The following is a 13297-nucleotide window of genomic DNA, read 5'->3' on the forward strand; positions in this document are numbered from 1 at the left end:
ATTGTTACAATACGTACAAGTTAAATTTTGTTTTACACGAAAGAAACTGACCAACAAACACAAAGCCTACTGTAGGAACAAGGCTTTGCAGCTGAAAATGAAAGCTGATGTAAAGAACCACTAGCCATTGGCTGAGGGACATAATAACATGATTCAGCTGATAGAAAAGAAATGTGTTTAGTCGCTAAAACTTTTCATTATTTAAAAGCTTACTAATTAACTCAAATCTTTAATATTTTTAGCATATGAAAAGTTACAAGCTGCAACTTTGTCAAAACACGTCTTCTAAACATATGATATTAAGAGTAACATGGTGGTCATATCTGCTGGGCATCCTACAGTAGGCTGTGAACAAATACAATTTTTTTTTTGGCTCAGTCGACTCATTATAGATAGGGGTTTCTCAACTGCCTGGCCCTGGCATCAATTATACCTGGCCACGAGAGGTTCTTCTGAAATGTCATTTTTCATGAATAAATATTTTATAGTGGAAATATTCTGAGGAGAATATAATATTAGTGAATGTAACAAAAAGTTCAAAATGTTATATGCAGACCCGAAGCACCTAAATAACATCATGTAGGAAATGTCAGTGACAAAGCAGCGTATTTTTAAACATGGAGGTATTCATGAGTAATCGGAAATTTACAGACATCGAAATCTTTCAACATTCGGAAGTTCATGAGAGGTTATATGAACTCTGAAAGGAAGCTGAGCTATTTCTAATTATTAAGAAAAGTGACATGTCCCATTCTTTTCAGGATAAGAAATGGGTAGTCAGGTTGGCATATCTCAGCGATATATTTTCTTACATAAACGAGTTGAATTAAAACTTCAAGGTCCAGATACAACAAAATTTAATGCCTGGAACAAGGTTGAATCATTCAAAAAGAAACTCAAACTCTGGTTTAATATGATTACAGAAAGAAATAATGAAATGTTTCAGTTGTACTCAGATTATATTATGGAAGCAGATGATTTCTATTTCACAGAATTCAGTTTCAGATATTATTGCAGCCCACTTGAAGATGTCGTTTGAAAAGTTTTATCCCGAACATGAGGATCCCCGGAGGCAAAATATGCGAACCTTTGTTGAACACCAAGAGACAGCCCTTTCCCATGAAGAAATCCTTCCACTTTTGAATTATCATCGGACACAGGACTAGAAAGTACTTTTAATTCTATGAGTAATTCAAAATTCTGGATAAGAATGAAAAATGAATATCCGAATTTATATGAAATATCAATGAGATTTCTTCTTTGTTTTTCCACCAGATATTTGTGAAACTATTTTCTGTCATCACTGTGCTTATTAACAAAACAGACAAACCGCTCCGTTTAACTATGACTTAAATTCATCCAAGAATTAATAAGCTAATAGACAGAAAACAGCAACAAAATTCTCACTACCATAACTAAAACTTTCAAAAACTGTTGTAGTAAAAGAAACTAAGTTTAATTTTTTCAATAAATTTTAATTGTTGGTTTAAAGTGATGTGTTTTTAAATTCAAAATATTAATTAGTGTTTGAACTAGTGATTAAAATTGAGAGATTCATACATTTTTATTTATTAGATTACATACTTTGCATATATAAACTGTCACCCTTTTCCTCAGGTCATGAAGGAGGAAACTTACAATTTTAACCCCCTTGCTCTTCTTTTTTGCTTCTTTGAATAATTCCTTCACATCCTCTCTCATGCAATATTTCTTGCCTCTCAGGTCATTAGTCTAGCTAAAAAAATTAATTCTTTCACCTTACAGCAGCACAACTATTAATTTTCACACCAGGTAAACAATGTTTTGTTAGATGAAGATTTAAAAGACGCATGGAAAGCATTCAACCTGAAAATTTTTCCAATATAGAAAACTACAAGCACAAAACTTTGAAACTTCCACTGAAGATACAAATATAAATTAAAATATAGAAATTGAGACTGATGAAAATTCTAGCAAAACAAAATCTACAGTATATTTTAAAGAATGCATACCTTCACATATCTGCATTAAGTGCAAATTCCCAGTGTATGTATGTAATAAGTGGATTAGATGTATATGATGATGAGAGTGATGGGTTTTGTTCAAACAGAGTGTGTGTGTGTGTGTGTCTTTTGGGCAGTAAAAAAACTATTTTAAAATATCGAGAACAGGCCAAGACAGGTTCAAGTTTACAAGCACAAAAAAAAACTTCTAACGCTTGACACCCTGAAGCTTGTAATGGTTATGAAAATGTTATTGTACTGTAAACAGCATATTATATGTAATATTCCTTCTGTAAATTTCTCATTAGTTGTGCTTTTGAGCTTACTGTAATACAGTTTAAATGGAATACTTGTAATATGGGACTAGAAATTAAAAACAAATCCTGTTTAAAAAAAATGAAGATTTGCAATTATTAATTTCTTTAGAAATAATTAAGTACACTACAAATGAAAAGGTACAATCAAAGTCTAAAGAACTGCACCTTTGGATGCAAAATGTAGAGCTAAAGGTGGCTTTGAGAATTTGCAATTTGAGTTGCTAGCTTAATTGATATTCATATAATGCATAAATCATTAGATGCAAGCAAATGAAAATTTAAACAAATATATATATTAATACCTTTATTATTTTTTGTTCCAAATGGAGGATTCATAATTACTATGTCAATTGATTTGTTCCATCTCTCAGGAAAAGTATGTATCATGTTCATCTGGATAAAATCTATGTTATTAATTTCCAATTCTACACAGTTTCTTCTAGCTGTATTAAGGGCATCTTCATCAATGTCAATACCTAGACACATTCTATGTGGTTATAAAAAAATCAGTTATTTAAAAGGAAGATTAAATAAATAAACAAACCTTCAAGTGTGTCTGAAACAGATTAGCTAATAAAAGAACGCAATTCCATATAGTCATTGTCAACCACCAGGTACCAAACACTGCTGATTTTGTATATGACTGCATCCCCAAATTCTCTCTCTCTTTTTTCAAGTTTTAATTCCATCACAATGACAACTACCATTCTGATATCTTCTGAAGCTTTTTTTTTTTTTTCCAGTTGATATATGGCACATTCAGATATCAATGGTTTTTTTAATCAGCATCCTGATGTGAGGCCAGACATCATGAATATTGTTGAGGTCAAATGTAAGAGAGGAGCCTGATATATAATTCCTTCCTTAAATGTTACTTTCTTGATCTGTTATTCAAAATCAGGCAAGTAGCTGAATTTTCTAACTCACAAGACATTGGAAGCTGTTAAATTATTTCTTACATAGTCAAACTTTTAGTCCTTTTATATAACAGAAGCCGCAAGATGACTATATGGAATGTCATTCTTATTTTAATTAATAAACTTATAACTTTAAAAAATAACAAATGAGAAATTCATTGTTTTTTAAATATGGATAAGCTATATACAAAGTGTCTGATAGAACATTTATTTAAAAGAAAATTTTAAAAAGAATTCAAGTTGAGCAGCTTATACAGATAAACTGTAGACTCAATTATACAAACATTACTGAAGAAAAAAAATAAAACAAATTGAGAGCAAGAACCAAACCTTGGAGTCTCAGTGTAAAAGACACTGATAGGTTAGAGAGGTATGTGGTGAAGTTGTTAGCAAACACCATGGTGAACACAAGGAGTTAAAAAAGTAGTCTTGTCCAGGAAAAAAAGAAAGCATACCAAAAGTTTCTAGCAAATAAGTCGGCATTATTTGCTAGAAAAAATTCATAGGAAGACTATGGTAAGAGTAAGGAAAATAAATATCAACAAGGTAGCAAAATGTTCTGGAAGCTATTGAAGGAGATTAGAAATGGAAGAAAGAATACTATAAAAAGGAATCAAAGATGATATAGGTGACATGAAACCTGAAGACATGGATATCTTAGATGCCTGGAATAATTACTTTGAAAGACTTAAATGAACCAAGCAGTGACAAAACCATACTAAAAATATTTCAAGAGGAATGCAAAGAGGAGTATATATCAAATACTTGAAGTACAAAAAGCCATCAAAAATTTGAAATGTGGAAAGGCAGGCTGAAGTAGATGATATTCAACCAGAAAAGTATGGAGATATAAACCTAAAAATATTTCAAGAGGAATGCAAAGAGGAGTATATATCAATACTTGAAGTACAAAAAGCCATCAAAAATTTGAAATGTGGAAAGGCAGGCTGAAGTAGATGATATTCAACTAGAAAAGTTTGGAGGTATAAACCTAAAAATATTTCAAGAGGAATGCAAAGAGGAGTATATATCAATACTTGAAGTACAAAAAGCCATCAAAAATTTGAAATGTGGAAAGGCAGGCTGAAGTAGATGATATTCAACCAGAAAAGTATGGAGGTATAAAAGGTATAAAAGTATGGAGATATAAACACAAGAATCAAGTTAAACAAGATATTTAATTCTCTCACAAAATTATTCTTACATAAGAAACAAGAACTCTATTAAGATCAATACAATTAGAAAATGATTTATACATTCAATAAAGTATTAAGGTTCTACTCAGCTAAGTGCATCATTTACTGCTAGAACTTATATATAAGGCTTTCACAATTTTCATCCGTTAGGATTTCAACCTAGTTTCACTTTAAACAACATCAATATTCAGCAAAACACTTAAAAGTTAATTTTTTTTAGTCTCAGAGAAATATTCATAAATTTGAATTTATCAAACACTTAACAAGCATCACCAATATTTATCAGAGGATTAAAATAGTTCTTAAAAGACTCGGTCTTGATTTTTACATATACGTAGTGAGATAACACATTCAGACATGAACTAATTCTTCAATGAAGTTTTTCATATTAGTTTCACAAGGAAATGTTTTATATCACTCATTCAAGCTTGACAAGCCGGCTCCAGCTACACGAAATTTGACCAAGTTCTCCCGATACAAGCAACACTATCACATGTTAGTTATAGAATAGATATTCTTACCGGAATGATCGTCATAGCTTGCACATTATGGAAAATTCTTACATCACTTCTAGGCACTCGATAATCTTCCACTATAGACGACACAAAACTTGTAGTATCCTTGAGTTCAACAACTTATTTGCCAAGACTGGAAAAGATATTTTCTTGCTCGTAATAACTTGTCTTATGATAAATCTCAATCATATTATTATTATCCATTCACTCAGGTAAATTCCTTTACAAGGTGACAGGAAACTATAAATAATTATGAGTTCGAAGTAAGATTCATTAAAATTGGAACAAGCTTCCAAATCTTTGTTGTGACGTTCGATCTCAGGTTAGGTCACGTCTCACTACCTATCTACACTCACTCCATTTTCCTCGTGGTTTCTTCTTCCTCTATATCATAAATCCTCTCTCTTTTTCCCGCCCAAACCACGAAATTATCACGTGATCATTGTACAGTTCTCAATGTTAAAGCACACGCTATCGTGAAATAACTTAGTTTTCTGATAGCAGCCAATCAAATCACATTAGCAGAGTCCGTTAGAAATACTTTCACTTTCCGTAACAACAAATAAAATGCATATATTACAGTTCACTTAGGATACATTTACAAGTTATATTAATAATTTATACAAGAAAAAATAACAAAAAAATTCAATTATTATTTCAATGAACAAATAACAGTAAGAGTTTAAATTACAATTTATTTAGGAGCAAACGTAGCTCACGAAATGCAATTCATGTTAAATCATGAATGAAGTATTAATAATCATAAAATTCTTCATTCACAATTTAACTCTTAAACACATCTAATGCCTCCAGGATTCTCTAACTAAATTGAATAACATCTGTAACAAATCTGACATGAAAATCAACAATAAAAAGACTAAAACTATGAAAATAGGCAGGAGCATAAAAAACTTCAGCTGCATTCTTAACAAAGAACCTATAGAACAAGTAAAATATTTTTTCAGATAGTTCTTAGAGATGACAAATAAAATCAGGAAATGAACAACAGAATAAGTAAAGCTGGTATGGTGGGTAGCCAGCTGAATAAATTTATATGGAATAAGAGAGAAATTAGTCAAAACACCAATCTGAGATTTGGGTTAGAAATAAAGCACTTGATAAAAGACTAGAGACCGCAGATATGAGAGTTCTGAGAAAAATTAGGGGAGTGATCCGATGGCATCAATGACGGAATCATATTAAAAATGAAGATATTAGAAAGGAACTCGACATTATTAGCATTCAAGAATGTGTCGGCAGAGCTAATCTAAGGTTGTGTCTGTCTATCTATCTGTATGTTACTTGGGCATCTGCAGATGCCGTATGGTCACTCCGATCTCAGTGATGTGCCACACCAGGCCTTGTCATGTAGTCCTGTTGTTTGCTTTTCTGGAGGCCTCAACTCTCTAAGGATCAGTAGCTCCACACACACACCATCCATCCATCTCATTAATGGTCTATCCCCTTCCTCTTTTCCCAGGAACTTTACCTTCTATTACTGTTCTGAGAAGTCCCCCTTCCATCTTTCCAAAATATTTTAACTTTCTTCTGTCAATATCCTTAAGGAGTCTTAAAGTTCTACTGATCTTTTTTAATGCTCATTCATTTGTATGCCTTTCAGTATAGGATATCCACAACAGCCTTCTGTAACACCATAACACCACATTTCAAAAGCAGATATCCGTTTCTTATCTGCCTCCTTTAGGTTCCAAGTTTCACATCCATAAGTCACTGTTGGAAAAACAACTGCATCCAAAAATCCTCAACTTTGTTCCCATGGAGATATATCCATCCTTCCAGATTTTAGACAAGTCTCTGACTGTTCTTTTAGCCATTCCTAATCTCTTCTGATATCTTCTGAACAGCAATTCTTCACATTAATAATAGATCCCAGGTACTGAAACTTGCTCACTTCCTCAATTCTTTCTCCATTAAGGTACACTTGTTTCTCAAGAGCTTCCCCTGTTTGTATTTCCTTTGAAAACCATAATGTTTGTCTTGATAGGGTTGAGTTGAAATCTTCTGTTATTACTGATCTTATTAACTTTGTCAAGAATTAGTCGTAGTTCTTCCATGTCATTACAAAGGAGTACTGTATCATCAACATACCTCAGATTACTGATCAATCTACCTCCTATCCTAATTCCTGTCTTGAGCTCATCCAATGCTTCACGCATGATGTCCTCCGCATATATACTAAACAAGTGAGGAGAAAGTAAATACCCTGCCTAACTCCTTTTACAACTTGAAGCCAGTCAATCAATCCAATGTTCTTACTATGGCTTCTTGTTCCCTGTACAAGTTGGCTATCAACCTGATAGTGTGTTGAGGAAATCCCATTCTTTTCATTACTTCCCACAGTTTCACATGCTCAACACAGTCAAAAGCCTTACAGCAGTCTAAGAAACACATTACCAGTAGGAGTCTGAATTCTTTATATTTTTCTATGATCTGTCTAAGGGGCAAAGGATCTCTGGTGCCCTTACCTTTCCTAAAACCTGCTTGTTCCTCAGGCATCTCTGCATCAACTTTGGCCTCAATCCTATTTAGCATGATCTTCAATAAAATTTTGCTTGAATGAGATATTAAACTAATAGTTCTACAGTTCTTGCATGCCTTCATATCACCTTTCTTATGCAGTGGTATGAAAACTGACTTCTTCAAGTCTCTAGACCATTATCCTGTCTCCCATATCCTTGCAATCAATCTATGAAACACTCTTATCCCTCTATCCCCTGTGGCCTTAATTAACTCTACTGGGATTTCATCTGCACTTGGGACCTTATTGCTGTTAAGCTGCTTAACTGCTCTTTCAACTTCATGCCTAAGTGGAAGGGGTTCCAAATCAAAATTTTCCTGGTGAGAGGGCCACATATTTTCTTTATCCGCTCTGCTGTACAGTTCCTCACAGTATTCTTTCCATCTGTTTTTGATTTCCAACTCTTCTGTTAGTAATGTTCCATTCCTGTCTTTGATGACATTCAATCTGGGCTTAGACTTTTGCTTTAAGTCACGAACTAAATGAAATATCTTTTTATAATTGTGCCTCCTCATCTGGAACTCTCTCTCTTCACATTTATTAGTATAGAACTTTCCTTGTCCTGCTTGATGACTCTTCTGACTTCTCCATGTAATCTCTTATATTCTTCAGTCCCTGTGTCTCTGTTTTTCCAACCATCTTATTTTGATTAGTTCCCATGTTGAATCTGATACCCATGGGTCTCTCATCATCATCAAATTCCTGCCATGTACCCTCAAAGGGTGTACAGGATATGACAGTACTACATGAAAAAAATTACATCATTACTAACTTCCTATCTACAATTTTCCTCCAAATCAGTCTGTTACTTGTCAAGACTCTGACATTATCAGATCTTATATTTCTATCCTCTAAGGCACTTTGTACCGTATCAATCAACCTATATCTTGGTCTTCCTCTAGGTCGTTTTGCTGCCAATCTGGCAGAGAGCACTTGTTTTGCTAATCTTTCTTCGCCCATTCTGTTTAAGTGACCATACCACCTGAGATTAGCTCTGTTAACGCATTCCTGGATGCTGACAATGTCAAGTTCTTTCCTAATATCCTCATTTTTAATATGATATTGCCATTGATGCCATCTGTTCACGGCTATAATCTTTCTCAGCACTCTCATATCTGCGGTCTCTAGTCTTGGGTCAAGTGTTTTACTTCTGACCCAACTCTCAGATCCATAAGTTAAAACTAGTTTGAACAATGTCTTGTATACAGCTAATTTAGTGTTCTGACTAATTTCTCTCTTATTCCATATAAATTTATTCAATTGACTTCCCACCATACCAGCTTTGCTGATTCTGTTGTCTGTTTCTATATTTAATTTACCATCATCACTAAAAATCGTGCCTAAGTAGCTGAAATGTTTTACTTGTTCCACAAGTTCTCTATTCACAACACATTTGACATTTTCAATGATTCTGCCTATTTTCATTGTCTTTGTCTTTTTAATGCTACCTTCATACCATATCTATTACAACAGTTATTCAATTTAGTCAGAGAATCTTGCAGACTTGTAGCGGATTTATTTAGAAGTGTAACATCATCCGCAAAAGCAAAAGCTGACATTAAAATCTCCAAATTTGATATTATGTTTAATACCACTTTCCTTCATAATGTGATCCATATAGATAATGAATAACAGAGGGAATAATGTACATCCTTGTCTCACACCAGATTTAACATTAAACCATCTTCCTGTATTTCCTTCAATTCTAACTGCTAACTTACAACTCAAATAAAGACTAAGTATTGCTTGATATAATGCCCCATTGACACCATATAACTGCAGTGTATTGAACAGCTTCTCTCTTGGAACCTTGTCATATGCCTTTTCCAAATTGACAAAACTTAAATACAGATCTTTGTTATATTCTCATGCTTTCTCGACTATTTGTCATAAAGTGAAGATCTGATCCTGACAGCCTCTATTTGGCCTGAGTCCAGCTTATTCTTCACCAAGCTTTTCTTCCACAATTCTTCTCAACCGTTTCTCAAGTATACTTGCATAGATCTTGCCAGGAACACTCAGTAGGGAAATAACTTTGTAATCCTCACATTCAGTTTTATTTCCCTTTTTATATATGGGTACTATGAGAGCTCTACTCCAATCATTGGGAATTCTTCCATCTTTCCAGGCTTTTTGAACTATGCAGTGCAGCCACTGTAAAACTCTTATACCATCTATTCGTGCTGCCTTTCCATGGGTCTCTTGGTCTTCTTATTGGGCCGAGATACTTCTTCGCTGTATCCTGTATTATCTTCCTTACCTCGATCCTTCCCGAAGCATTTATGGTGAGTTCTCATTGGTCTCCAAAAAATCATCCAACCGAGTTGATGTTTCTTCTGTGAATCCATTAGGAATTACTCTAACATCCAATCTAGTGGGATGTGCCTGACTTGGAAGTTTTCGGAGTCTTAGTACTCTTTCGGAGACTTTGGCTCTTACTAGCTGTTGGTCTGTACCACAAGCTGCTCCAGGACAAGTATGCACATCAGAGATGCTTGTCTTTCACTTGTAGGAAGACTGTTGGAGAACCAGGATGTAATCAATCTGGTGCCTTGACCTATCAATGTTAGATATCGAAGTATAGGTCCATTGTAGATGTTTCTGGAAGCAGGTATTGGTAATGACTAATCTGTTAGCACTGGAAAATTCCAACAGTCTTTCACCACGGGTGTTACGTTTACCCAGACCAAACATGCCACACTCTGGCCTGACTCTCATACACTTTCCCACTTTTGCATTTAAGTCCCCTAAGATGTAAAGTATGTCTCTCCTTGGTAGGCAGTCCAAAACAGTTTGTAAGTTTTCACAGAATTCCTCACTTCTTCAGGCCTATGTGGGGTGCATAAACTACTATAATTGATACATTGGTAGGCTGAGCCTTAAGTCTAATAGAAAGGATTTTAATGGGGTTATGACCAAGAAGGCTTCTTGCCTGAGCTCTCATCAGTATCACAGTAATCCCATGATGTTTTGAGTCACCACCTGAATAAATAACCATCCTGTCTTTTGAAGTGATCTTCATTCCATCTGGTCTCTGTAATTCCCAGGATGTCAATTTTATACCTATCCATTATTCTTATACCTTCTGTGTTGCTCATTCACAATATCACTGACTTTTGATGGAGACTGTAATTTACTTCTCAGACAGGTCCCTCTGCCTAAGCCCTGAATGCAGCTCTGATTATTCTGCATGACAATTGATGCAGCATGACATTTTATAAGGCACAACCATATTAGCATTTTCTTGGAGTGAAGTGACTGCAAGAAGACAGTGGTAGGGTTGCAGAGGCCCTTTCCACATACACTGAGATGAAATACATGGGTGGTCTGAAAAGTTCTCGACCATAGATGGCAACACCATCAGCACAATTTTTTTTTCTTACTTGGTACATCTGTCATACGCATCCATGTGAAATTGCAAGTCATTCTATCAAGTAGTTTGTTTTATACAGCTGTCTGAAGCAAAAGTGTTGTCTGTATCCCTTGAAATGGATAAAATTGAGTATACCCCTCTACAGCTGCAATCCCCTCTTGATCCGAAGAAAAACGCTGACCAGCAAGGAAGAGTTTTAGTTTTGGGAAGAGATAGAAGTCACAGGGAGCCAAATCTGGGGAATAGGATGGATGTTCCAACAATTCATAGTGCAGATCCCTTAATTTTCCCATTGCCAAAAACAACTTTGTGGGCAGGTGCATTGTCCTGATGAAAGATGATTTTTTTCTTCTGCAAACTGGGTATTTTCTCACAAATATTTTCATATAGTCTGGTTAAAAGATCGGAATAATATTCCCCAGTTATTGTTTTACCCTTTTCAAGATAATTAATAAATAAAATGCCTTTAGCATCCCAAAACATCGATGCCGTGACCTTTCCTGCTGATGAAACCGACTTTGTCTTTGGTGCTGAGCAACCGGCTTCTGTCCACTGTTTTGACTGCTGTTTGGATTCTGGTGTGTAATGGTAAATCCAAGTCTCCTCCATAGTAATAGATCAACGCACAAAATCAGTTTTATTCTTGTTAAAACGTTCTAAGCACTGTTCAAAAATTTTCATGCAAGTGCACTTTTGATCTGCTGTGTGCAGCACCCATCTTGCACAAAGCTTTTTCATTTGCAATTTTTCATGCAAAATATATCCTACACGTTCTTTTGAAATGTCTATAGTCTTAGCAATTTCACACACTTTGATTCGCCAGTCATCCAATACCATATCGTGCACTTGATCAATGATTTCTGGTGTTGTTGTTTTTGGGCATCCTTCACATGGATCATCTTCAAGGCTGGTAGGGCCACATTTAAACTCCGCAGCCCATTTCTTAATTGTCGGAAACGAAGGAAAAGAGTGCCCATAAACTTTTATGAACTACGAATGAATTTCTTTTGGCATTAAACCTTCTTTTACAAAGAATTTTATAACCACACAATACTCAATTTTATCCATTTCAAGGGATACAGACAACACTTTTGCTTCAGAAAGCTGTATAAAACAAACTACTTGACAGAATGACTTGCAATTTCACATGGATGTTTATGACAGATGTATCAACTTAGAAAAAAAAAATCGTGCTGATTGTTACCAGCAATGGTCGAGGCCGAGAACTTTTCAGACCACCCTCGTATATCCAACCTATATATTTATAGTCAGTCATGGAATATAACAATATAATTTTATACATTTTTATTTTAGTTGGTTAGAATGTTTCAGATTTGTATTCATGATGGTGCATTTACTTCACGGATCAACACGTTGTATATAATCAAAGAATGAAGCTCTATTATATAAAAAAAATTAAAATATTTACTGTAACCATATACAAATAAACAAACAGATACAAATTCTTAGTACTTCACTATATCTCTTTCTCTAAGGAGATCTGACATTCTTCATACAACTAAAGTACGACATTAATTTCAAATTACTTAATACATACAATTAATTACATGGTTATTTTAAGAATCACTCGATATAAGCTCAATATTAATTTTTTCATGCTCTCTAAACTCACAAATCTAAGATATGTACAGTATCTAAGATATATTGCGGGCATGTATAATGCATAGCATTATACAGTCTGCAAGAAGATGTGCTTTGCATTATGGGAGATACTAAGTCAAGTGATGAGAGCCACCACGAGTTGCCTCAGTCCTGCCTTTAGGCACAAACTTTGTTTGCTTACACTTGGATAAAGGATTAAACTAAATTTATTATAGTCTAACCAAGAGAGAAAAAACTTCCAAAATCTAAGATATATACATCAAATGATTTACAAACAGATTTTCACAGATTTATTTGAAAATTCTGTAGTTTCACTTGGCCATATAAGAACGTCTTTTGTTGCACTTATTTTATTGTTCTTGTTCATTCATTCACTCTGCCTTATCCGTCAAATTCCTTAGAATACAAAGTTAAAAGGTCTCATTTAACTAATATACTTGCATATGTCTCCTTTCAGGAAGCAAATCTCCTAAATGCATCTTTTCCTCAATTTTCAGCAATAGGTAGGCATGATAAATAATCCATCCCTCAGACAATATGAATATATTTAATTGAGCAGTTCCAATGAACTTTTCAGTATATTCCATATTGTTCCTTGGAATATCACTTGCTTTTCATTAAGCACAAAATATTCTCCCTAATCTATAAAGGCTTGATACATTATATTATCCTTCAATTATTAACTTCAGAGTTCCATATCCTTGGAGAGTAATTAAAGATGCATACAGATTGTATTCTCTGTATGCAACAATACACAACTGTTTCCAGTTCCTATAACCTTCAGTTGTCTTCTTGCATCAACAACCTATCTCTAACTACAAGACTGCTATTGGAT

General features: G+C 34.4%; 1 protein-coding gene across 1 annotated transcript in view; it reads right to left on the reverse strand.

The window, feature by feature from the left end:
• Positions 1–13297, reverse strand: part of Mettl5 (Methyltransferase like 5) — an 85088-nt gene that overhangs the window by 5957 nt on the left and 65834 nt on the right. Inside the window, exon 4 of the mRNA XM_090394151.1 lies at positions 2602–2786. Coding sequence (XP_090250277.1) covers positions 2602–2786 — 185 coding nt within the window. The remainder of the gene's footprint in view (positions 1–2601; positions 2787–13297) is intronic.

Source organism: Typopeltis vanoorti, chromosome 6, assembly GCF_054136105.1.
Source record: "Typopeltis vanoorti isolate ZY-2024b chromosome 6, IOZ_Tvanoo_1.0, whole genome shotgun sequence".
Taxonomy (NCBI): domain Eukaryota; kingdom Metazoa; phylum Arthropoda; class Arachnida; order Uropygi; family Thelyphonidae; genus Typopeltis; species Typopeltis vanoorti.